The following is a 27,694-nucleotide window of genomic DNA, read 5'->3' as shown; positions in this document are numbered from 1 at the left end:
CCTCTAGCCCCACTCCAGCCTTCAGAAGACAGCAGCCCCAACTCACATGGGACCCCGAGCCAGACCACCAAGCAAACCACTCCCAGATTCCTGACCCACAGAAACTGTGAGATAATGAAAGTCTGCTGTTTGAAGTCACTAAGTTCAGTGTAACTGTCACGGGCAAGAGACAGCCAATACAATACTTTCCTGCTTCATACATCATTTTTCCATCTATCCAAAATGGGAAGAATATTTCACAGACTTGATGTGAAGGTGCAAGACTCCTGGTACTCCACTGATGCAGTTGGGTCAGACGGTAAGTCCAGGCTGTGTGACCATGGGCAATTACTTTGAGTTTTGGTTTCCTAAGCCACAAAATGAGGATAAAAACAGCACTCATCTTACGGAGTCATTGAGAGGATGTTAAAAGAACAGAGATCAAACATTTGGTCAACTGAAAAGTGGGATAAGAAAGTTGGGTGTGTGGTTGTCATTTTTCATCATCCCTTTCCTCTTCTTCCTCTTCTTCTTGGCATCACAGGTAAACACTACTTTCAGATGATCCATTAATGAGGTTTATTATAAAAATCCAGCCTGGAAAGTCATTTTGGGGGAATAGACAAGCACCAAGCAGTGGGCCCTTACAGATTCCAGTTTACACCAAGCAGTGGGCCCTTAGAGATTCCAGTTTGCACGAAGGGTCAGTATAGCTTGGTGCATAAAGAGGAGGGAACATTCCAAATACAGACCACACTCATGGACAAGGCCCAGGGCCAAGCAGACTTTTTTTTTTTTTTTTTTTTGAGACAGGGTCTTACTCTGTTTGCCCAGGCTGGAGTGCACTGGCATAATCATAGCTCACTGCAGCCTCCATCTCCTGGGCTCAAGCAATCCTCCCACCTCAGCCTCCCGAGTGTCTGAGACTGCAGGCGCACACCACCACGCTCAGCTAATTTGGTTTTGTTTTGTTTTTTAATTTTTTTCATTTTTTTGAGACGGAGTCTCGCTCTCGTCCAGGCTGGGGTGCAGTGGCGCGATCTTGGCTCACTGCAAGCTCTGCCTCCCAGGTTCATGCCATTCTCCTGCCTCAGCCTCCTGAGTAGCTGGGACTACAGGCGCCCGCCAACATGCCTGGCTAATTTTTGTGTGTGTGTGTGTATTTTTAGTAGAGACAGGGTTTCACCATGTTATCCGGGATGGCCTCGATCTCCTGACCTCTTGATCAGCCCGCCTCAGCCTCCCAAAGTGCTGAGATTACAGGTGTGAGCCACCGCGCCCGGCCTAATTTGTTTATTTTTTGTAGAGATGTTGCCCAGGCTGGTCTCCAACTCCTGAGCTCAAGCAATCCTCTTACCTTGGCCTCCCAAAGGGCTGGGATTATAGGTGTGATCCATTGGGCCTAGCCATGAACATCTTTTGATAAAAGAATTTACTCTCAGCCTTTCACTTACCACTATCACAATGTCTCACCATACCTACATTACGATTTCCATTCTGTTATTTCCATACCATTTTTTGTCTTTGAGTCAACTCACTTTATGTTAAACTTTTTTTGAAGGAAATTTCATACCACTACCATTAATGGAAAGCTAGTAGTGATGGCTATAAAGAGAAGATCATCATAAAATGAAATACATAATGATGAATACCAAACAGCAACAGTCTATGTGCCACTTGAAGGTGCCATCCCAAGGTCACCAACAATACACAAACAGGTCACACTTGGGGAATGCACCACACCATGATTGCATTGCCGAGAGGAGGTGCATGAGTGATATCAGAAGTATCTGTGTAGGGAACTTCCTGGCCACTGTTATCCGTGGGTGACAGATGAGGGATACACGGGAATTCACTGCCATCATCCCAGGTTATGTACCCCAGTGACTCCAAGCCCAATGCCATGATGCAAGACCCCAGGGCACTCAGTAAGCATTCCTGTCCTTACTAGGAAGACAACCCAATGACATTCGAGTTCTTTCACGTGCTCCCACAACCTGGGGCCGTCACACCAGGGGGCAGAGGGACCAATTTGCAGCCTTGTCACCAACCACTGTGCCCCAGATCTGTCCACCAAGTGGGCCTGGTCTTTTTTAGAGGACAGAATACACCTCTCACACCATGTACCAGAGGCTGGGAATACGGCCCAGGTGTTTCCTAATAGAAATTGTGCAAGTGCTCAGGAAAATTTATTCCCCTCAAACCCAGTTAATTCTCCAGCAAGATCAGTTTCAGGTAAAAACCATTCCCGGTGATTGATGACGGAGACCAAAGAGGCTGAAAAGGATGCAAAAGTAGTTTCAAAATCTAATCTGTTCAGCAAAATGCTTCTACTTACGGAGTCTTGCAGACTGTTCTTGGCACCGGGGAGGAGGGTTGAATTTTCAGACTTGTAGTCCTGGCAAAAAACAAACAAATAGAGAAAAAGGTTGGGGAAGCCCGGTTGAGGAAAAAAATTCTAACCTGGAGTAACGCAGTTTAGCACAACCCAGAATGTCTCACCACATTTAGCCACGGTACCCTCTGTCTCTCCACCCATCCCCTGCAGGGGTCAAGACCTGCATTGCCCTGCACAATGGCCACAAGCCCGATATGGGTACAGAGCCCCGTGGCTAGTCTCATGGAAATGGGCTGTATACATAAAACACTCACTGGGTTTTCAGGACATGATGAAGAAAATGAATATAAAACACCTCATTAATACTAATATTTCATTATTTTTATATCGATTACATGTTAGAAAGACATTTAATAATATATAAAAATAAAATATATTTCTATGTTTAAAAATGTAAATATATTAAGACTATCTCAAAGGAAGTTTATTATTACAGTTAATCTCATCCGTTTCTTTTTACTTTTTAGTGTGGCTACCAGCAAATGCTAAATTGCATCCTTGACTCCCCTGACACTCCTGAGGCAGTGCTGGTCCGGATGTTTCTCAGTGTGGACTCCTCGTCCCAGACCGAGGACGCTGGAGGTCCCTAACCTTCCACCTTCCACTCCAGCAACAGTTTGCATCTAGGGAGCATCTGCAATGCTATGCACTACTTTTTTTTGAGACAGAGTCTCCCTCTGTCACTCAACCTCCCAAGTTGCTGGGACTATAGGCACCCGCCACCACACCTGGATAAGTTTTCGTATTTTTAGTAGATACAGGGAATCGCCATGTTGGCCAGGCTGGTCTCGAACTCCTGACCTCAGGTGATCCACCTGCCTCGGCCTCCCAAAGTACTAACATTACCGGCCTGAGCCACCACACCCAGCCACTGTGTATTTCTTGTGCATTTTCACCCTGAATCCTTACTAGGGTATTAAGAAGTAGGTCTTAAGCTCAGCCCCGTCTTACAGGTGAAGAAGCAAAAGAGAGGCTGAGGGACTTGTCCAAGGTAACACGGCACTCAGCAGGGCTGCAGTGGAGCCTCAGCTTGAACTGAGCATGCCTACTGCAAACACTGGGATGTGAATCACCATCGTAGTATTCCCAAAGCCTTCGTCCACCTTTCCACGAGGTACAGCGCAGGAGCATGTTAAAGGTGGCCACCATCAACTCTAAGGAACTGCTCCTGCCTCAAAAGTGTCAGCAATGCCTAAAGCTCTACATTGTCATTAATCAAAAGTCAGCAAGGCTGAGGCGGGCAGATCATCTGAGGTCAGGAGCTCCAGACCAGGCTGGCCAACACGGTGAAACACTGTCTCTACTGAAAGTACAAAATTAGCCAGGCTGTGGTGGCGGGCACCTGTAATCTCAGCTACTTGGGAGGCTGAGGGAGGAGAATTGCTTGAACCTGGGAGGCACAGGTTGCAGTGAGCCAAGACCACCGCCATTGCACTCCAGCCTGAGCGACGAGATCAAAACTCCAACTCAAAAAAAAAAAAAAAAAAAGTCAGCAAGCTTTGGCCTGGGGTCACCCCTTTAACTTCCTGGGCAGAGAGAGGGCCGTGTGTGTCTCAAGCAAGACCCTGTCTCAAAAGAGAGAGGGCGGGAGAGAAACGGAGAGAAAGAGGGAAAGACGGAGAGGTGCAGAGAAAGCGGGAGGGGGGTGGGAAGGAGAGGTGTATAAAAAGAGAGAGAGACAAAGATATAGACAGACACGGATATCAAAAGAGAGAGAAACAGAGGGGGACAGAAGCTACCTACTCTTTCCTGTACCAGCCACAAGAATTACTCAGACCCACCCACAGAGTTCTGGGATTTCTGTTTCTGTACATCGTTTCTGAACTTATAATGAGAAGACACATATTTTATTGTTTCTCTTTTTGCAGTTTTCTAGTAGACATTGGTCATGGAAAAATCTGGTGACCAAGAAATCAAAAATGTGTTTGTTCCCATCCTTCCTCAACACAGAGAACGGTCCTCATGCCACATCCACCCTCCAGTTTATTGAAGTGAACAAATAAACTTAAACACAAATCATGTCCCCTGCTTCCAGCGACTGTCTAAAGTAGTAGCCCGAATGGGGAGAGAAGGGGGAGGAGGATGATGCAGTGATTTTGCTGCCAGATGCGTCAATTCTCCTTTGAGAGAATGTCCACTGGTCTGAGAATGTCTGGCTTTTGTCACTTTCTTTTCAGTCCCACTTTATAGATGGACCAAGAAAAAACTGCACTTGATCAACGAGTTAAGCGCAATAGCAGATTTCAACCCAGTGACAAGACCCAAGTGTTACTAGATGCCCTGGGATCCCTATCTACAGCCTGGTCCTTTCTTTGAGACGGGCCTCCCTCCAAGACTCACAGGTGACCCAGTACCTTGCCCAATTCCATCTAGTCTAGGGACACACTCCTGCCCCAGGCAGCATGAATCAATCTGTCTTTCTCAGGAACAGAAACAGAGACCCGTGGAAATGGTCATTGCATTGTGTTGGACTTCCTGAGTCCAAGACCTTGCATGTGAAGCCAGTATTGGCTTCGTAGCAACCACCAGCCTTAGGAAGGTAAAATTAGGTTTGAGTCAAAATTAAGAGTCTTCCAGGGGAAGCTGATTGGAAGAAAAGAGAATAGAGGATCTAGGCAACCAGTATCCCAGAGCCTGGAAATAGACAAGTTAGGACTCACACTCGAGTATGATCTTACTTGGGAACCTAGCTACCAGATGAAATTCCTATCCAGCTGCCCCTGCAGAGCCTTCTTCCTCTTTGCCCCTTCCACACTTCCCAGCCCCTTCCCCCTAGCTAGGGGCTTTCCCTCTCCACATCCCTGAGCCTGAGGTCCCGGAGGCCTGGTGTCCTCTTTAGCTGTCTATCTCTCATTGTGCCGCACTTCCGTGTCATTTTCATCAGGAGCACAGGAAGCCTTCACTCCTAGGAGAGAGAAGATGGTACCAACTCAATCTGCTCTTCTCAAGAGACTTTTTCTGCCCTTCCTGCCACTTTTACACCTCTCCATACCCTGGAACTGGACATGCACCCTAACCCTAGATTTGCACCCTCCTTCTTAACACAATCCCTGTGCTATCTGAACAAAGCAGCAAGCTCTATGCCCAATCCCGTATGTCCCTATTTCCCTCCTTAACTCGAAAACAGAGACAAGCACATATTAACATTCTAAGTCTGACTGAGTTGGGGAAACAGAGCCAAGAGATGCAGCGAGGGAGGTAGTGGCTGTCTGACACTGTTCTGGTTTTCAGAAAGCCCAGGTCTTTTCCCTGAATCCTTACAATAAGCCTCCATATCATTTGAGCTGGCCTGATCCATTCAGATGAAAATTCTTGAGGAGTACAGAGAAGATCTGATCTGCAACCCCTTTTAGATCCCAAACCAGGGTCCCGAACCAGCTGTCACTCTGGTCGCTGTCTGCCACTCTTCTCTTCCCCCCAAGTTCTGCTCCCTCATTTTCCACCTACTTGTTAGAAGTCTAGTAGTCTTCCCTGGAAATGTATGCCCTCTTGCGCCTCAGTTTACAGCTTTCAAAAGCTGGGACATGAATCCCCAGCAGCAAGGATTTAGCCAGTTAAGACAATGACCCAGGCAGAGATCCTGGATGGGCCATCAAACATCATCCAATACAGATTTGTCATGGGCTGGTGTCAGCTCCCAGAGGTGGCATTAGAAGGTGATATTCTTTGCATATCAACTGCCTTTACAGGGTCTCTTCCTGACTGGAAATGTCTTTGGGGAAACATGTTTTTTTTGTGGTTTTTGAGATGGAGTCTTGCTCTGACACCCAGGCTAGAGTGCAGTGGCTGGATCTTGACTCACCACAACCTCCACCTCCCAGGTTCAAACAATTCTCCTGCCTCAGCCTCCAGAGCAGCTGGGATTAGAGGTGCCCACCACCACACCTGGCTAATTTTTGTGTGTTTTTTTTTCTTTTTAGTAGAGACAGGGTTTTACCATGTTGGCCAGGCTGGCCTCCAACTCCTGACCTCAAGTGATCCACCTGCCTCGACCTCCCAAAGTGCTGGGATTACAGACATGAGCCACCACATTCAACCACACTTTTTTGTGTATATAAATACTTACATAGACATGTAAAAGGAAAATAAATCTTGGAGGCCCCCGAATCACTAAGCTAAAGGGAAAAGTCAAGCTGGGAACTGTTTAGGGCCAACTTGCCTCCCAGTGCATTCAAAGTCACCCCTCTGCTCACTGACATAAATGCATATCTATCTGATTGTCTCCTTTGGAGAGGCTAATCAGAAACTCAAAAGAATGAAACCATTTGTCTCTTTTCTACCTCTGACCTGGAAGCCTCCTCTCCCAGTGTCTCCCTGTCTTCCTGCCTTTGCTTCAAGTTCTCCCGCCTTTCCAGATGAAGAAACCAATGTTCACCTTGCATATGCATTGATGTCTTATGTCTCCCTAAAATGTATAAAATCAAACTGTGCTCTGACCTTGGGCAGATGTCGTCAGGACCTCCTGAGGCTGTGTCACAGGCCTGTGTCCTCAACCCTGGAAAAATAAACTTTCTAAATTAACTGAGACCTGTGTCTCAGATTTTCGGGGCTCAAAGACATATTCATGTAATCTTGTGAGCGTTTATGTGCCTACCTATGAATAGCCACATCCAGATTTATCAATCTTTGTATCTACAGTCACATAGAATAAAGATGTAGGAGGTGGAAAAAAATAAACACTCCATCCTACAGGTTAACAGAAGGCCAAGACCATGGCCAATCAAAGCTTCCTGAGCAATGGACAGAGGGTGTGGGGTCAGGGGTGGGGTTCTGGGTGCATGATGAGTTCCCAATGATGGCGCCAGTAAAACCTACGTGGACCAACATTGTGCAAAGCTCCAAGCCAAGGCCATGGCTGACCAAAGCCTCATGAACAATGGGCAGAAGGTGTGGGGGCAGGATGGGGGTGGTGTATCACGGATTCCTACGGATGAAGCACGGAGACCTTCAAGGACCAAGGTTGTGTAAGACAAATGGGGTCAGTACCTCTGTTACAGGAAAGGGGTCCCGATCCAGACCCCAAGCGAGGGTTCTTGAATCTTGCGCAAGAAAGAATTCAGGGCGACTCCACAGTAAAGCAAAAGCAAGTTTATTAGGAAAGTAAAGGAATAAAAGAATGGCCATTCCATAGAGCAGTCCCCAGGGCTGCTGGTTGCCCATTTTTATGGTTATTTCTTGATACGCTAAACAAGGGATAGATTATTCATGCCTCTTCTTTTCAGACCATATAAGGTAACTTCCTGACATTGCCATGGCATTTGTCATCTGTCATGACGCTGGTGGGAGTGTAGCAGTGAGGATGACCAGAGGTCACTCTCATCACCATCTTGGTTTTGGTGGGTTTTGGCCGACTTCTCCACTGCAAACTGTTTTCTCAGGAAGGTCTTTTTTTTTTTTTAAATTATACTTTAAGTTTTGGGATAGATGTGCAGAAACTGCAGGTATGTTACATAGGTATACATGTGCCATGGTGGTTTGCTGCACCCATCAACCCATCATCTACATTAGGTATTTCTCCTAATGCTATCCCTCCCCTAGGCCCCCATCCTCTGACAGGCCCCGGTATGTGACGTTCCCCTCCCTGTGTCCATGTGTTCTTATTGTTCAACTCCCACTTATAAGTGAGAACATACAATGTTTGGTTTTCTGTTCCTGTGTTAGTTTGCTGAGAATGATGGTTTCTAGCTTCATCTATGTCCCTGCAAAGGATATGAACTCATCCTTTTTTATGGCTGCACAGTATCCCATGGTGTATATGTGCCACATTTTCTTTATCCAGTCTATCATTGATGGATATTTGGGTTGGTTCCAGGTCTTTGCTATTGTTTTATAAGCAAGTTCTTTATGACCTGTATTTGGTGCTGACTTCCTATCTCACACTGTGACTTAGAATGCCTTAACCATCTGGGAACACAGCTCAGTAGGTCTCAGTCTCATTTTATCCAGCTCCTATTCAAGATGGAGTTGCTCTGGCCCCCACACCACTGACAGCTCTAAAGGTCTACCAGGCCGCCAGGGCCCACTGAACCCTAAAGTGTTCTGACCCCAGGGCTCTGACATATCTCCTTGGGAATTCTGGATGCCAAGAGAAAGAAAGCAGGCTGAGGAGTCTGTGAGGCCAGATCATGGCTGTTGGATGAACACAGGCCACACACATTTCCACCACACCTCAGAGACTTCCTTCTTGGAGGCAAAACATCAAAGTAACTCCTTAATGCATGGTCCAAACAGAGGACTTAACATAATCAAATAGATTTTTATAGCCTAGCCAACATGGTGAAACCCCATCTCTACTAAAATACAAAAATTAGCCAGGCATGGTGATGGGAGTCTGTAATCCCAGCTACTGGGGAGGCTGAGGCAGGAGAATCGCTTGAACCCAGGAGGCAGAGGTTGCAGTGAGCCGAGATAGTGCCACTGCACTCCAGCCTGGACGATGAAGCAAGACTCCATCTCAGAAAAAAAAAAAAAGATTTTTATAATCTCAGAGTGGTAGTGAAGATCCTTCTAATTATGACCCCCAAACCAAAAGCCTTAAAACAAAAGATTTCAAATTCTATGTATATATAATTGTATGCATGAAAAAAATACCATAAACAAAGTAGAAGACAAAGGGCAATCTGACAAAATTAAAACCCACTGAACAAAGAGATAACATCATTTATAAAGAGCTTCGCCCCAATCAATAAGGAAAACGCCAAAGGAAGTCCACAGAAAAAAACAAGCAAAGGAAATGTACAGACAATTTCACAAGATGGTCATGCAAATACCTCTTATGCACATTAAGAAATCCCCATAATCCTTGTAATTAAAACTTCAACCATAATAAAAGAAATGCAAATAAGGCAATATATTATTTTTTTACTGAGACTAACAAAGAAGAAATTTGAATAAAGCATGGAAATTATAAGACTCTAGGGCAACAAGTATTCTTTATACACAGTGAACTTATACATTGGTCAACATTTTAAAAGTTGGTAATATTCGGACTAGGGATTCCATTTTTCGAGTGTCTGCTGTTTAAACATCTGCGTGAGTATAACATGACTTGTGCCAAGGATATTCATGGAAGCCTTTTTGTAATTACAAAATACTGGGAACAACATAAATTCCATTATTCAGATGCCAAGTAAATAAGTTAGAGTGAATCCAGACACTGTCAGTTAAGATAATGAGGTAGCTTTGTATGGAATGAGAGGGAGAAAACAGTAAAATGCTCAGTGGTATGTATAGTACTCCACATCTGTTCATTGTTTTAAGAATATAGGCATTTCTAGTATATCCACTGAAATCTTCAGAAGACAGAGAAGAAACCGATATTTTTTAAAAGGCTCATTTTAGACCAGGTGTGGTGACTCACGCCTGTAATCCCAGCACTTTGGGAGGCTGAGGCAGGCAGATCACCTGAGTTCAGGAGTACCAGACCAACCTGGCCAACATGGTGAAACCCCATCTCTACTAAAAACACAAAATTAACCGAGCACAGTGGTGGGTGCCTGTAGCCCCAGCTACTAGGGAGGCTGAGGCAGAAGAATCACTTGAACCCAAGAGGCAGATGTTGTAGTGAGCTGAAATCGTGCCATGGCACTCCAGCCTGGGTAACAAAAGAGAAACTCCGTCTCAAAAAAAAAAAAAAAAAAGGTTCATTTTGGAGAAGGAAAAGGATGTGGTAGCAGGAAAACTCATTTTATATTTCTGACCCTTGAATTTTGTACACTGGGCATGTATTATTGAGGAAAATATTTTTTATGCTACCTGAAACTTTTTATTTGATTTTTAAAAGAAAATAATTTGAGGGAAAACACATGACAACATTGGCAAGAACCCTTTGGGTAAGGCTTCATTTCTTGCCATTTTCTGAAAAAAAAAAAAAATGTTTAGCTCACATCACATGCTAAATGAATTTGGGGTCGCTTTGGAGGACAGGAGTCCTTTCAGTGTGGTCTGAATGCAGAAATCCTGGCATTGGGGTAATACCTTAATGGATTTCACCAGGAAATATAAACAGCATGCAAGCCACCAGTCCCCGTCCTGTTCCCAGGGTAGGCAGTACTAATCAATCACTGCATTTTACCACTGAGGTAGATGCACTCTCAGATTTCAACCCAATGCTCCAGGCAAACTGGCAAATCCCACTGATCCGTGTGAGCTGAAGCATCTGCGAACATTAAACCCCATCCTGGGGTAGGGTGACCACAAGGCAATGCCCAGAAAGCTGGAAGCATGGCCTCCACCCATATGGTTCCTCAGTGCCCGATCTGGGAGTGAATTTGAATCTTTGGCAGACAGTCCACTACCACCACCCCATTCCTCCATCACGCCCCAAATCACAGCACGGCAGCCAAGAGCATGCAGCCAACTTCCAAGCTCATCATAATAACACCAAGGCTTCCCCTGCCCATCCTGAATCAAACCACCCCCAGCCCTTCGTAGGAAACACCAGTTAACCTTCAGCAAGGAACTCAGGCTACCCTCATTTCCCCCAACTTAGAAAATTCTGTGTAAGTGTCAGATTAAGCTCTTCAGTCCTCTGCTTTTCAAATGAGAGATAAAATTTACCTCCCTATTCCCAGATGTTAAAATCTCTGCTTCTCCCCAGGGCAAAGAAATCAATGCAAGTGAGCTCCGTTTTTTTTCCCCTCTTTGGAACACTACCACTTCCAGCAATTTATTTGACTGACTATGCCTTCTATTACCATGTAAATTGTTTCAGACTGCAGGAAAAAAAAGTATTAATCTCCTCTCAGTAAGTCATAAAATAAAGAAATCAATTTCAAGGTCAATTTAGCCCAAATAACACCTGCTGCCCTTTTTTTTTTTTTTTTTTTTTTTTGTAACACGCAGACTCCTCTGAAATCCTAGGCTATTGTCTAAGTCGTCAAGAGGCAGGAATAGAAAACCCAGTCTCACATCAGTCAAGGCAGTGACAGTGGAGACCCTGGTATCATGGCCCAGTGGCCCCAGGTGTGAGTGTGGGATGGACAAGATTAACAGGATCCAGCAAAGCAACCCTCTGCAGGCCAAGGCAGTGGAGTGGAAGGAGAGCTGCAATGGGGGTCACGTAGAGTTGGGGTCAAGCCAGGAGTCTCTCTGGGTGGCTGTGTGAGTTCTGGGAAAGTGACTTCACCTCTCTGAGCTTCAGACTCTACACTTGTTAAATTACTTAAAATGAGGACTAGGTAACCTTACAGAATGCTTCAACCCAGTCCATTATGGACTTTGCCAAAGGTTACACATCCTGGAGAACTGGCCTAGAACTAGCCACTTTCATGTAGTGATCCTTCACCAGCATGTAGAATAGTGTGAGGGTTAAACAGGCTCTGGAGTCCAAATCACCTTTGATCTATTAATGAGCTATATGGCCTTGGACAAGATACTTACCTTCTATCCTCTGAGTTTCTTCCTCTGGAAGATGGACATAATAATGTTATGTGTTTCTAGAAAGAGAACGTTCATCCTCATTTTTGGGTGAGTAAATTGGATTCAGAGAGGGAAAGTGACTTGCCCCAGGTTGGCCAACTTAAAAGCAGCCCATCTAAGTTGAACGCTGGGACCCCTGAGCCTCAGGCAATTGACCCCAGCACACACCACACTTCCTTGTACAAACCATGCAAAGGAACAGAGGCATTCCCTTGGTACACTCATGTTCCCTCCACCACCGCCCCACAAACCCACCAGGGATGTGGCCAAGTGCAGATAGGGGCCAACAGCTTCTTACGGTGGCTCTTGGACCCAGCAGATTGGGGAAACCCATCTTTACAACATCTCCCATAAGGAGGCGGTTTCTCCCCACCCTACTCCATACCCACTGCCTTGGCCCTGCCATCCCTGATGGATGCCCTCTCTGTGCAGTTTTTCAGCTACATCCAGAAGATTAACAAACTGCCCCTATGAGGCCATGACATCTAGGCAGCCCCAAACCATCCTCAACTCTTTGTTTCTGCAAAAGCCAGCCCTGTATTCTCACCTGTGCATCCAATCAACCACCCAATTGTACCTCTCAACCTGTAAAACACCTCCACCTGCAAAATCCTGTCTCATGTGGGCATCTGTAATGCTAATGCCTGAACTCAGATCACTTTTGTTGCAGCGGCTTCCAAAAAAAGACCGGCTTGACTCCATTTCCCCCCCACCTCAGTCAATTCTTGACAGCCAGAGTGATCATTGTTGGATATAAAGTGGTTCATGCCTCTCCCAATTCAATGCCCTCCCAGCCCTCTAAGTCTGCAAAGTGGTGTCCATTGCTCACATGGGGACGTGCTGAGGACTGTTGCCCTTAAATATGTAACTCGGTCATAGAGACACAAAACAGCCCACGTCAGACAAAGTCAACACTGATGCCACTGAGGATGAAGTGCCTGGATTTCCTGGGCTGTAAAACTAGAAAGAAAAGCAGAATGCTACTTAATTGAGCATTTACTATGTGCTTCAATACATGACCCCACAGCTAAGTGGCAGAAGCAGGAAGGGGACTCGGCCTCTGTGCCACAATTCTCAGTCATTTTTTTTTCAAACTTTATTGAGCTAATTCACCTAGTAATTCTTCCATTTTAAGTGTACAATTCCATGGGTTTTAGTATGTTCACAGGTGTGTGTGACCATCGTTGTATTTTTAGAAAGTTTTCATAACCATGAAACTCCATCACCTCCATCCTCCATCCCCCATCCCCCCATTCCCACAGCCCCAAGCAATCATCGATCTACTTTCTTCTTTATGGATTTATTTGTGCGGGACTTTCATATAAATGAATTCACACAATCTGTGGTCTTTTGTGCCTGGCTTCTTTCTCTCAGCATCATGTTCCCAAGGTTCAAACAAGTTACAGCAGGCATCAGGGATGCATGCCTTTTTTATTGCTGAAAATATTCTATTGCATAGAGAGACCACCTTTGTTTTTCCACAAATCTGCTGATGGACATTTAGGTAACTGTCACCTTTTGGCTATAAGTAATGTTACAGTGAGCATTCCCGCACACGTTATTATGTGGACATAGGTTGATACTTCTGTGGGGTACATACCTGGAAGTAGAATTTCTGGCTTATACGACAACTCTTTGCTTAATATCTGAGGAACTCTCTGGCTGTTTTCTCAAGTGACAGCTGTTTATGAGGGCTCAGGTCCCTCCATATTCTCATCAATACTTAAAATTATCTGACTTTTTTGAGACAGAGTCTCGCTCTGTCACCCAGGCTGGAGTACAGTGCCGTGATCTTGGCTCACTGCAACCTCTGCCTCCTGGGTTCTAGTGATCCTCCTGCCTCAGCCTCCAGATTAGCTGGGATTACAGGCACCCGCCACCAGTCCTGGCCAATTTTTGCATTTTTAGTAGAGACGGGGTTTCACCATGTTGGCCAGGCTTGTCTCAAACTCCTGACCTCAGGTGATGCACCTGCCTCAGCCTCCCAAAGTGCTGGGATGACAGGCGTGAGCGACCGCACCAGGCCCAATTATCTGACTTTTAGATTCTAGCCATTCTAATGGGTGGGCAGTGGTATCTCCCTGCAGTTTTGACTTACATTTTCCCGATGACTGACGATGTCGAGCATCTTTTCATGCCATTACTGGCCATTTGTGTATCTTCTTTGGAGGAATGTCTATTCGGACACTTTGCCCATTTTTTAATTGAGTTGTGTCTGTATTGCTGAATTTTATGTATTCTAGATGTAAGTCTCTTACAGATATGCAATTTGCATGTATACTCTCCCAACTCAGTGGGTTGCTCACTTTTGAACAGTGTCTCATCCTAAAGCATCTTGGTCATGTCAGTTTCAGGTGCGTAACCAATGGGCCATGTCCATTTTCAGAGCCTTCTGCCCTGGCTCCCTCTGGGGCTGAGACCCAGGTTTTCTTCTACTTGCCTTCTTTTCAGGATTTCCTCTGGGAAGGGCATCTGGGCAGCACAGGAAGGTTCAATGACAACACAATTCAGCCAGTAACATTTAAGAACCTCCTAAGTGCCTGCCAGAAGAACAGAGCAGCTAAGAGTGTCAGCATTTCAAGGATACTGTCCTGGTCCAAACCTCATCAATGCTACCTCAGCTCCTCATTCTCCTTATCTGTAAAACTGGGGGTAATGGGGGCCAGCCATGGTGGCTTACACTTGTAATCCCAGCACTTTCGAAAGCAGAGGTGGGAGATCATTGAGGCCACGAGTTCAAGACCAGCCTGTGCCATACAGCAAGTTCCCCTCTCTCCAGGGGGAAAAAATTAATTAGATGAGTGTGGTAGCACATGCTTGTAGTCCCAGCTACTTAGGAGCTGCAATGGGGAGATTGCTTGAGCCCCGGAGGTTGAGGCTGCAGTGAGTTATCATCATGCCACTGTACTCCAGCCTGGGAGACAGAGCGAAACCTGTCTTGAATGAATGAATGAACAAATAAAATTAGGGATAATAATAGCAATAGTTAGTAAAACTATCTACTTGAGTCAGGAGTAAATGAAATAACATATATAAAGCTCTTAGCATGAGTTCTGGCACAGTCAAAGGCAGTGGTCTCCAAATTTGGCTTTATATGATAATCACCCAGCAAGCTTTAAAAACATGTACTTTAGTTCCCTGTGGTTGCCGTCACGCAATTGCCACCAACTGGGTGGTCTAAAATAAGTGAAATGTATTCTCTCATAGTTCTGAAGGCCTGAAGTCTGAAACCAAGGTGTGGGCAGGGCTGGCTCCTTCTAGTAGTTCTGTGGGAGAAGTTATGCTGTGCCTCTCCCCCAACTTCTGCTGGCCACAGAGATCCTCAAGGTGCCTTGGCTTGTAGAAGCATCAGTCCCGTCTCTGCCTCTGTTTCTACATGGCCTTCTTCTCTGCACGTCACTGTGTCTTCTCCCTTTATGTCTTTTTTAAAGACACCAGTCGTTGGATTTGGGGGAGGATAATCTCATCATGACATCCCTAAATTTATTCCATCTGTAAAGACTCTGTTTCCACATAAGATCATATTCACAGGTTCCAGGGTCCAGAACTTGAGCATATCTTTTGGGAGCCACTATTCAACCCACTAGAGCACACCAAAAAAAATGCCAAGAATTTTGTTCTACCTCACACAAATCAGGGTGGAATCTCCAGCAGTGAAGACCAAGGATCTGCAGTTCTTGAATCCACCCAAGTGATGGCCACATACAGTTAGATGGTAAACCCTGGTCTACACCCTGCATAAATGCTGCAGTTGTCCTAGAAGCCGACGGCTTTGGGGAAGTCAGGGTCACCCCATAACGTGGTAGGCTATCTATAAGGGGCCTTGTCAGCCCTTTCATCGGGATATCCCATAGTCTCACAAACCACAGAAGCTCATACACACCTAGCTGCACTCTCCACAGAGGTAAGTCAATCAAGACACAGGATACTCACAAGAAACAAATAGCTACAGGCCAAGGGCAACCATGCATCCAGACCACACACATGTCTACAAGTTTAAAAATCCCAAGAGAGCCCAAAGCAGGAAACACCCCAGATGTCCATCACTGGATGAACAGATCAATAAAACATGGCTCAGCCATACAACAGAATATTATTCAGCCTTAAAAAAGAAGGACTGAATCATTCGACAACAGGGATGAACATTGAAAACATTATGCTAACCAAAAGCAGCCAGTTACCAATACCATACATTGCATAATTTTACTGATGTGAAATATCCAGAAAACGCAATCCTGTAGAGACAGAAAACAGATTAGTGATTTCCGGGGACTGGGGGGAGGGCAAGATGGGGAGTAGCTCCTTAAGGGATTCAGGGTTTTATTTTGGGGAGATTAAAATATTTTGGAATGAGATCGAGGTGACGGCTGTACAACACTGTGAATGTATTAAATGCCACTGAATTGTTAACTCCAAAATGGTTAATTTTATGTTATGTGGAGGCTGCCTTTATTTTCTACAGAAGACTTCTAAAAAATTCCCAGCAGACTCAGACTTCTATCCCTCCCTTTGTGCTTTGACCGTATTTTTTCAAATAAAAATAAATATATAAAACCACAGATTTCTACACACATCTGTACAATCAAAAGAAGCTTTCCTCTTCATGCATCTCAAAAGCCATTAAAATTAATAGGGTCTGTACCAGCAATGTCTAATACAATTGCCAATTCACTGAATCAAGAAACAGGCCCAAGCAGTAACAGAACTACAGTCCCCGGTGCAATGGGAACTTCCATCTAAAGTGAGTGGGGACTGGTTAACAACACCCAGCCCTCCTCTCCCATCCGTGTCACAGGGACAGCCTCAGACGCCTGAGGGTAACCACACTCAGGAGACAATGACCCACCTGCCTGTGCTGCCACGCGAGGGAAGAGTTCCAGAAAACAGAAGCTGAAGGGGGATAAAAGCCAGCCTACCCTTGGTCTCTGTGCCCTTGTGAGGGAACTCACAGCATGAAAAATCTCCATTTGCAAGTGGGCAATGGTATCAGAAATAGACGTAATGAGACAAGGGAAGACGGAACATCAAGAAGTCTTGGCAAAAATGCTGGGAGATGCAGCTTGGTGATAAAGGAGGGCATTAGTGATGCAAGATGCAACTCGGACATATTTCTGGCTCAAGATGCTGAACACAGCACTCAAGTTTTCCCAAGGACAAGAAGAGCAGGGGAGCTACTGCAAGAGACACGGATTATTACAGAAGCTCTTGCAAAATGAAGTTGGGGAGAATGGCAGAACAAGTGAAGTGTAAAATAAATACTTACTGAACGTAATCACAAGGGAGAACACTAAAATTAGGATGTCTGACAAGGGCTTTTTATTCAATCTGCCCAGGGTTTCCTCAGGGCTCCTGAGAGAGGAGTTGTCAGTAACCCACATGACATCACAGGCCACTGATACAGAAATGGGATAGTTGGAGCACGGGGTACTAGGCAGGCTGATTAGAGGGACGTGGCCCAGACTCGGTGGAACCAGGAATGGCTGGCACAGCCTTGAGCTCCCTGGGCCATTCCCGGAGAGAAGTCCCTCCAAAGGAAGATGGCACCACCAGACAAACTACATGGCAGAGGTTCAGGCCATGGGCTCTAGACTGGGGCAGCCTAGCATTGAAGATGCTGCTGTTTATTTCAGCAGACTTATAACCTTGAGCAGCTCACTCCATTTCTCTGAGCCACAGTTTTCCCCTCTATAAAATGGGGCTAACAGCCTACATCATAGGACAATCCTAAAATGAGACAATCCTAAAAGCCCAATAAATCTTAGCTCTTATCGACCCCACTTTACAGAGAGGAAACTGAAGCCCAGCCCAATGTTAAAAGAAAGCTTCAGACAAGTTCATCTTGATGGAGTTTAATTGAGCAAATAAAAGAAACAATTCGTGAATCAGGCAGCCTCCAGAATCACAGCAGATTCAGAGACACTCCAGGGTTGCCTCGCGGTCAGAACAAATTTACAGACAAAAAAAGTAAAGTGACATACAGGAATCAGAAGTGAGCTTGGTTAGAGCTCGGCATTTGTCTTATTTGAACGCAGTTTGAACACTCAGCAGTCTACAAGTGGTTTAAGTATGGCCGCTGGGATTGGCCAACACTCAGCTATTATTACAGATACATACTATTAAGTTAGCTTTTCATTGTTGTCTGCCTATGAAGCTAGGTTACGGTTTGTCCCCAAGAACTCAAATATAGAAGTATGGAGTCCTTCTAAGGCCATATTTAGTTGGCTTTAACAACAGTTAAATAACATGAACGGATGTTCATAAGTATTGGCTTTTGCTGCACATGGCATATTCTATGGCTGTACAATTTTTTGTTTGAACGTATTTGAGCTCTGCAACAACCTGCAAGCCAAATTGCCAGGGTTCAAAGTCAGGCTCAACCTCTCCCTAGCTGTGTGAACTTGGGCATGTTACGTTTTTGTGCCTCAGTTTTCCCGTCTGTTAAAAGGAGGACAGAGTGAGAAGTTAAATGAGTTAATGTTTGTAAAGGTCTCAGAATAGAGCCTGGCCCCCGAGTGCTCAATATTATCACTGATTTTTAGCTCATCTCACAAACAAGGCCCACAGAGGGTAAGCCTAAGGATACACAGCTGAATGAGAGGCAGAATCTGAAATCTGACTGTCACCCAGGCTCTTCTGCCTTCTGTACTTGGGGCTGAACTGGTAACCACCTCCTCAATGAACTTCCCAGGGTCATCCGAGGCAGGGCAGGAGGCAGAGGTTAAGATGATGGGCTTTGATTTGCCGAGCGTGGGTGTGATGGCTCATGCCTGTGGTCCCAGCTACTTGGGAGGCTGGAGCAGGAAAATCACTTGAACCCAGGAGGCAGACGCTGCAGTGAACAAAGATCACGTCATTGGCATTCCAGCCTGGGCAACAGAAAGACTCCGTTTCAAAAAAAAAAAAAAAAAAAAAAGTGACGTGCTTTGAAAATGCCTGGGTTCAAGTCCCAGCTCTGCTCTGGCTTTGACCTTGGAGGGCTGTGTAACCTCTCTGGTCTTGGTTTCCTCATCGTTAACGGGAGCACTGTACTTGCACCTCAATTCCACAATACCTGGCAATGCCAATCACGATGGCCAATGTGGTCCATGTTTTCCACCGGCTCCAGTCCAATGCCCTGTGTGGAAGGTGAGTCCAACTTCGCTAAGCCGTGTCACTGCACTCTTTAACTCAGCTTGCTCTGAAGGCCCGTGCAGCCCGAGTCATGCCTCAGATGCTCCTAACTCCCCATCAGCCTGTCGCTACCCCAGCCTCACTTCCTGTGGTGCAACCTCATGGGAGTGAGGTCTGGTACTCCCGGGGCGAGAGTAATACAAGTCCCTGGGATTAGGGCTCCCTCGAGACTGCCTGCCTGCAGAAGAGGGAGCTGTCAGCTCTTTTAACAGTGAAATAATTGCAAGTTTGAATGTGGATTCTATGCTGAACATCTGCAATTAGAAGCCACCTTCTGTTCGAAACAACTGCTGCTTAAATGTAATCCTGCATTGTGCATAAACCCCAAAGGAGTTTCTCAGTTTTGCCTTCAACTACACTTACTCATCTACATTACAGCGTCCTTGCTTCTGTTCCTAAATCTTGCATCACTTCCTACCTCTCAGAGGCCTCTCTTTGTCCCTAGATAATATCCTAACGCCTTACCTGGGCCCACCTTGCATACGGTCTGCCTCCCACTCGCTCCTCCCTCCTCTTTCACTACTCTGGCCCCTGTCATGAGCTGCAACTATACAGTGTTTCTTTTTGACCCTTGCATCAGCTGTCTGTCACCCTGGCTTGGAGAGTTCCCTGTTCCCATTCTGCAACTTAACTCCTACACATCCTTCATGTCAAAGTCCAGACATCACCTCCTCCAGGAAGCCTTCCCTGAAGTTCCACACTAACCGTGAGACTCCTGTAACATGCTCTAGCAGCATCGTGCCCATTAGCCCTGTGACACTTCCTAAAGCTTGTAATTAGTTACTTGCGTATGCATAATTACAAAGTAGATGGCTGCCTCCACCACTGACTTGTGTACTCTGTTCCTGTTCCAAGGTTGCTACTGGATTCTCCCTCCAGGAACCAAGCACAGCCCCACTGACACACATAGGTATTGGACAAAAGAGTGTTTAATTACACAAATGCCTTATTCCTCCTAAGGAGAGCAACTTGCTGGAGTTAGGACCTGTGTCTCCGCCCAAAGTCTATTCCTTGTAGAACTTAGCACAGTCCCTGGCACATGACAAAATACTCGGTCTGAACTGGCAGAATTTTTAAGCAGACTCTTGCTTTAGCTTCTAGTTTCTTTTCTGTCAGAAAAAAAAAAAATGCACATAGGAGTCCAAGAAAGCCCTGCCCCCTTCTCCTCTGGATCTGTCAAGTGCCATCTACAATGGTGGCTACGTGGATATTTGCATTTACCTAAGAAGACAGACAACACTTTCAAGTTCATTAAAAATCCATCCCAGGTCTGTGCACACTGACAGCCCTTGAATCATCCCAGCCTCTCCTGAAGAGTTGAGATAAAGGAAAACTGTTTCCCTTGTCTTAGCCTGTCACGTCGTCATCATTCCCATAGAATGACTGGGAAGGACCAGCGTGGATGCATGTCATTCCCAGCTCTGTCTTTTGAGGAATGGGATCATTAAGACAGGTGACCATGTAAATGCCATCTGCCCTACAGCTTCCTGGGTCTGGGTTGCCCTTCGCTGGAATCCCACCAGTTTGCCTTTAATTAAACCTAAGTGTAGGAGTCCCCACCTCTCGGCCTCTATGTGCAGACGCAGGGCAGTGTGAGATGCCGTGAAAGGTAACGTTTGCATCCTCTCCCCAAAGGTATCCAGTGTGGGGAGCTCAGAACCCACACAAAGCAGATGTTTGAAGGCTGAAGCCTCCCAAAGGGAACAACCAGCGTTGAAGCAGGACCAGCTGGAGCTGGCACCTCAGCCAAGCAGCCCTGGCTCTGAGCTAAGGCACACCCAGCTGGTCGCCTGGCAGCAGGTGGCATCCAAGTCACCCAGAGGGTGAAGTGGGGCCATCCGTACAACCACTTCTCCCACTCCTTGAGAAGCTCTGCAAGCTCAGTGGGCACTTACCCATCGGAAAATGGTGCCGGGCTGAGACCCACGCAGCTGAGGACGTTTTCCCACAAGCTCAATTACCAATCAGTCCCTGCAGCTGCTCCCAGATCAGAGTGGAATCCAATCAGCCGGCGCTCCCAGAACCCAGAAAAGCCAGGCTGCCCTCACTGGCTCTTCAGGCCCAACTGTTATTCATGCATCCATTGTTGGGGTTCCCCTAGGCACCATCACTACGCTGGGCCAAGGGAGGCAGCTGGGAACGAGGGAGGCAGAGCCCAGGCCCTCTTGGGGCTTACAAGCTGTTGTAGGTAATGCTGAGCAGATAAAGAATTAACTGCCGGCTGGGCGCAGTGGCTCACACCTGTAATCCCAGCACTTTGGGAGGCCAAGGTGAGTGCATCACCTGAGGTCAGGGGTTCAAGACCAGCCCAGCCATGTTGGTGAAACCCCGTCTCTACTAAACATTCAAAAAAAAAGAAAAAAATTAGCTGGGCCTGGTGGCAGGCACCTGTAATCCCAGCTACTTGGGAGGCTGAAGCAGGAGAATAGCTTGAACCCGGGAGGCGGAGGTTGCAGTGAGCTGAGATCGAGCGACTGCACCCCAGCCTAGGCAACAGAGCGAGACTCCTTCTCAAGGAAAAAAAAAAAAGAAAGAAAAAAAAGAATTAACTGGGCAATGGCTGTGTGATAAGTGCCATGAAAGGAAAAGTCAAGCGAGCTTCAAGACCTTACCTGGTGCACCCAGTTGGGGAAGGTTTCCCCTAAGAATGGCAGGAGTTGGCAGAAGGAGCAGCTCCAGCAAAACAGGGTCACCAGGGCGTGGTTTCAGCAGCAGGACGAGCTGGAGAAACAGGTGGGCTAGAGGATTGGGGGTTTTAAAGGCCACGCTGTGAGCAGCAGGAGGGTTGAAGCAAGGTCAGGTGTGTGTTTGAGAGGCTGGGGCTGGATTCTACGAGTGCACACATGGATGCGGGGAGCACAGTAATAGGCCACAAGGGGAATCCCAGAATCAAGGATGCTGGGGGAGGCACATAGAAGAGGAGTGATGAGAAAGAGGAGATTAGGAAGTAGATTTCCTAGGACTGGGAAGTGAAGGTGGGTGGGGAGTGACGGACGGGAGGCAAGAATGCCTGGAGGGTTTCTGCATAAGCACCTGTCTGGCTACTTGCACTATTTACTGAGCCTGGCGATCCTAGTGGAAGTGCAACTTGGGTGGGGCGATAGCAGGTCCAGTCTTGACCAATTTAGAGAATTAGGGGTGTGGCCAGGCGTGGTGGCTCATGCCTCTAATCCCAGCACTTTGGGAGGCTGAGGCAGTGGGATCACCTGAGGTCAGGAGTTCCAGACCAGCCTGGCCAACACAATGAAACCTTGTCTCTACTAAAAATACAAAAATTAGCCGGGCGTGATGGTACAAGCCTGTAGTCCCAGCTACTCAGAAGGCTGAGGCAGGAGAATCACTAGAACCCAAGAGGCAGAGGTTGCAGTGAGCCAAGATCAAGCCACTGCACTCCAGCCTGGGCGACAGAGTGAGACTCTGTCTCAAAAAAAAAAAAAAAAAAAAAAAAGGGGGTGTATGTGTGTGTGTGTGGAGGTTTCATGCGCTAGTACTTTTGGGATTGAAGCGCAAAAACACCCTGGCCCGGTGGAGATATTTTATCTTCATTTAGCCTTCATTCCCTCCATGGTTCATTACTGATACTTCACAGAGGAGTTCCTGAGGATGAGTTTCATTTTTGCCGAGAACCTTGAAGGCCTTAGATCTAACAGCTGTTGGCGCTAAATTAATAGAACAACAAGGCAGGCTTTTTCCCCCATGCCAGGAGTCACTGTGTGGGAATGTTTGCAGGAAGTACCTGATCTCCCAGTGGTTTTTCGTGTCTTGAAATTGACAGTTTTTTTATTCTAGCCAATACATTTCTAAATGTCAGACCGTGGATGGGGTTTTTCCTGGTGGGCTTCAGAGCCCAAGGTCCTTCTTGGGATTCAGGGAGGATAAGGGAACTGAAACAAACCTCTCCTTTCTCCACTCCACCCTTCCTTCCTTTTACATACACATACCCCACCCAACAAGTAAATTTTGGCTGCCAGAAAGACCAGACGCCAAGGTGCCTCCTGATGAATGAGGCTAGGTGAGAAGCCCAGGGCAGAAACCCCAGGGCAGGCACGGCAGCTCATGCCTGTAATCCCAGCACTTTGGGAGGCCGAGCTGGGTGGATCACGAGGTCAAGAGATCAAAACCATCATGGCCAACATGCTGAAACCCTGTCGCTACTAAAATTACAAAAATTAGCTGGGTGTGGTGGCACGCACCTGTAGTCCCAGCTACTCGGGAGGATGAGGCAGGAGAACGGCTTGAACCTGGAAGGTGGAGGTGGCAGTGAGCCAAGATCACACCACTGTACCCCAGCCTGGCAACAGAGAGAGACTCTGTCTCAAAAGAAATCCTCAAACCCCAGAATCTCTCTACAAATTGTAATTTCCTTCTTAAATTTGACTTGGCCTCATCCCCTCTGCTCTAACATGAGGCTCTTTATATTAGGCTGCACCAAAAGAAATCAACCTTTGACAGTTTCCAACCTAAAGAAGAACCATGTCTTCCGCTTCATGGCTTCTATTATGCCACCTGGTGTGAACACGACTTTTTAGTTTTTTCAGGAATATTAACGTGCTTGATCATGGCACACTGCCCCAGACCTCACTGGGGCTATGATGTAATGCACAGCACAGTCACTGCCTTGCCATTTTAAAATTTTGCAAATGATCAATTCGAGACCACACCTGGCCTCAAGATTGCAAACATATAGTAACAGAATAGTGGTTAAAATCATTTATGGGGCACATTCTGGCAGCACAAGGCCCCGTGCTGGGCACATAGATTATTCATTCTGGGGATAAGGATGAGTAGGGGGGGAAAAAGCTCACAGGTGTTCATTATATGAACTCAAATAAGGCAACATTTTTCCCACTAAAAATGCCATCTGATGAGGTCACTTACTGTCCTAACATAAAAATGTTGAGGTGAGGAGGTGAGACCCCCCCCCCAAACAGGTCTATACCTCCCTAACACCCACAAACTGAAGGAAGAGCTTGATCCCACTACAATGCTGCTAGTTACAGAGCCAATCAGATGAACAGGAGCCTCAACAGACCCGGAGTCTGCTTGTTCTTAGATCGTTGCAAAAGTAATTACACTGCTGTCTTCTGTAAGAGAACAGTTTGCATTAATTTGGGGAAATGTGTGATTTGATAAACACATCCCACATGGGGCTCCTAGGGATAGTCCATTAAGAGAGAGAGACCAACTTGGAAAATGTCCTGACAGTATCCTGCATTAGACCATCTGGAAGACAGGGGAAGAGGGAAATTGGGGAGAGAGGAGCAGAGGAGGAAAAGGGCCTCCGCCGAGGGTTCTGAACTTTAGCAATGGCTCCCAAAGGATATCGACAGCTTAACTCCTCTTTAATCTTGGCCCAAGTGCTGTAATAAGCCACTCTGAGAACTTAATAACTCCTCAGCATCCAATCAATAGCAGATCTGAAAAATCTCTTCTCTCTGTTTATTTAGTTCTCTAGCGCTGAGACCCTTCAGCTTCTTATTCCCCAAGATATCTGAAGCTGAAGTTTTCCTTCAGGAACAGGCAGCTTGCTGACATCCACCCAGAAGGTGGACCTTTAAGAAATGGGCTTTGATGAGAATTCTCTACACTGGAAAGGCAAGAAGCACCAAAGAGACAAATGAGATGGCATTCCTGCCATACCTCCAAAACCAGCGGAAAATGGACTTTGGCACTTCTCCTAGTTCCCGTTAATGCAAAACCTCATTAGGGTCTACGGGGGAAAGGGGCAGGATACACATCTTTATAGGATTCATCTGGGAAATTATCACTTTCCAGTTAAGCAATTGCAATACACACAGATGAAAAAAAGAAAAATACTTCCACTCTTAGGTGGGTGGGAGGGGATTATTCGCCTTGATTTTTTTAAACCACGCTTCTTGGTGAATATAAATTTTGGATTCAATAGAAATACAAGTAGGGAGGGACTGAAGGAGAAAAGGAAAAAGGATTATGAAGTAATCTTAACAGGACCCCATCAAAAAATGAAAACTTCTGGTTAGGCGTAGTGGCTCACGCCTGTAATCCCAACACTTTGGGAGACCACTGCACTCCAGCCTGGATCACTTGAGGTCAGGAGTTTGAGAACAGCCTGATCAACAAGGTAAAACCCCATCTCTACTAAAAAAAATACAAACATTAGCCGGAAATGGTGGCAGGCACCTGCAATCCCAGCTTCTCTGGAGGCAGAGGCAGAATTGCTTGAACCTGGGCAACGGAAGTGGCAGTAAGCCAAGATTGCACCACTGTACTCCAGCCTGGGTGACAGAGTGAGACTCTGTCCCAAAAAAAGAAAAAAAAAAGATGAAAATTTCTGCAAATCTCTCTATCCCTCCCCCCAGCCAAAGAAGCAGATGTCTTCACTTCTAAGTGCAAACATGCATGACCCATTTGCTGCAAACTTCATATCATGCCAGCTTTTGATGCTATTTTTTTTTTCGAATGAGAGAAAATTCAGTGTCCTGGCACCAGATTCTCTGGGCACATTCCAGCCCAAGAAGAGGTTACATTTTATGCCAAATAAAGATAGAGTTATCTTTTCTTCCTATTTGGACAGGGAGGCATCAGCCCAATTAGATCAAGCAAGGCAAATGGATTATTCACTGGTTAGGTCCACACTCCACACAATGTAGCACTTTCCTGCCTGTCTCATGCGCCTCTGGAAGCTTTGTTTCGGAGACAGGTAGCTCCAACCCTGGCTGGCATGGGATGTGTGTTCACTTCCGTCAGGTAGGAGTAGATGCCAGGCAGTGTACTGTCAGAAATTACCACTTTCCAGACAGACTGTGATGGCTGTGGGCAAGGAAACTCACTTTTCTGCATTCTTGGTGTATCATCCATAAAATGACAAAAGTTGAACCTGCCTGACATAGAGCTGTTAGGATGATCACCTAAGACAGAGGACACGCAGGGCATGTGAACTCAATGATGGCTGAGCCATGATGGCAGTGATGATGACGCTAATGAAGATGATGATGATAATGAAGATGATGATGATAATGAAAATGATGATGATGACGACGATAATGATCAATGGTTTGCTTTTCTTTAACTTCATCCATTCCTTAATACCTGATTTCTCAGAGTTAAAATTAAGAAACAAACTATTCAGAGACAGCAAGTTAGGGTGTGTTTAGGGTAAGAGAAGCATCATAGTTGTAATGAAATCCATCCCCTTCATAACACAAAGGCACTTCCAAGGTAATAAAATAATCCCAATGGGAAATCCTTCAGGAGATGCTGTTATATCACAAGGTGAATGGCCCTGATTATCATAAAGTTGTTCAAGTATCCATTTGTTATCTGGTTAGCCAGGGGACAAGGCCAGAAGCCACTTAGCACAGTGGCTTCTGTGCAGCCTTATCAAGCTGCAGGGTATGAAAAGCTCAACTCACAGCACAGTGTCTGGGCGGCCACCATCCCTATAACTTACCTGGGTTATAGAACCATCTCCTTCTGGAGCCAAGCCTTTCCTGCAAAATGAGACAACAAAATAATGCCTTTCCAGAGCTCACTGTAAGCCCCCAGGTTTCCCTAGAAATGGAGCTCAGAGATGCACAGACTAAAACAGGGAGGAGTGAGAGAAGCATTGACGTTTAAAAGCATGTAACGCATTTTGGGAGGCCGAGGTGGGCGGATCACTTGAGGTCAGGAGTTCAAGACCAGTCTGACCAACTTGGCGAAACCCCATCTCTACTAAAAATACAAACAAACAAACAAACAAAAAATTGCTGGGCGTGGTGGCAGGCGCCGTAATCCCAGCTACTCGGGAGGCTGAGGCACGAGAATCACTTGAACCCGGGAGGTGGAGGTTGCAGTGAGCCAAGATTGCGCCACTGCACTCCAGCCTCGGCAACAGAGACACCGTCTTAAAAAAAGAAAAAAAGTAACAATTTTCTTAATTTATAAAACAAAAGCAGTTATTGAGATGTGGCAAGCCGGGCTTGGATGAGAATCAGAAACCTATACAGAGGGTTAGGAGGCTACAGACAGATACAGAGCAATCAGATCCTCATTTTCCAGGCAAGTGCTGCCAGCAGCATTATCACTGCATCAAACTGTACGAAATCACGGCACTTTCTGAGCCTTTGTTTCTTCACTTGGAAAAAATGAAACCAATGAACTCGATGCCCTCATAGATCCTCATAGGCATAAAAATTCTGCCCTTCTAAGATTATACATCTGCCTATCGTACAAGTTACTCCACGTTCCACCAAAAGCAACAGATAAAAATCTCAAGAGCTCATCAGAAGAATGGCATCAGGGGGCAAATCCATGAAGCTAAACATAAACAAGATATGGTTTCGGAACAGACTTGTTTCATTTTTTCTTTTTCTTCTTTTTCCTTTTGAGACAGGGTCTCATTCTGTTGCCCAGGTTGGAGTGCAGTGGCGCGATCACAGCTGACCTCAGCCTTGACCTCCCAGGCTCAGGTGATCCTCACACATCAGCCTCCCAAGTAGCTGGGACTATAGGCACACGCCACCACACCCAGCCTATTTTTTGTAGATATGATATCTTGCCATGTTGCCCAGGCTGGTCTTGAACTCCTGGGCTCCAGCCATCCTCCCACCTCGGCCTCCCAAAGTGTTGCAGTTATAGGTATGAGCCACTGCGTCCAGCCAGGTCTGTTTCTTAGAGAGGAGCCTTGGGATGCCTGGACGGGGAAAGGGGGGATGCACACTGGGTCCAGGACTGGGACCCAGGGAAGCAGACAAACAAGGCCTCCTT

General features: G+C 46.2%; 1 protein-coding gene across 3 annotated transcripts in view; it reads right to left on the bottom strand.

Annotated features, from left to right (window-relative positions):
• Positions 1 to 27,694, bottom strand: part of RBFOX1 (RNA binding fox-1 homolog 1) — a 2,477,231-nt gene that overhangs the window by 2,114,050 nt on the left and 335,487 nt on the right. For all 3 annotated transcript variants that reach the window (XM_054668820.1, XM_054668821.1, XM_054668819.2), the window contains exon 3: positions 2,318 to 2,377. In XM_054668820.1, coding sequence (XP_054524795.1) covers positions 2,318 to 2,377 — 60 coding nt within the window. The remainder of the gene's footprint in view (positions 1 to 2,317; positions 2,378 to 27,694) is intronic.

The sequence above is a fragment of the Pan troglodytes genome, chromosome 18 (genome assembly GCF_028858775.2).
Source record: "Pan troglodytes isolate AG18354 chromosome 18, NHGRI_mPanTro3-v2.0_pri, whole genome shotgun sequence".
NCBI classification, from domain to species: Eukaryota; Metazoa; Chordata; class Mammalia; order Primates; family Hominidae; genus Pan; species Pan troglodytes.
The sequence above is the reverse complement of the archived record's forward strand: the minus strand, read 5'-3'. Positions and strand labels throughout refer to the sequence as shown.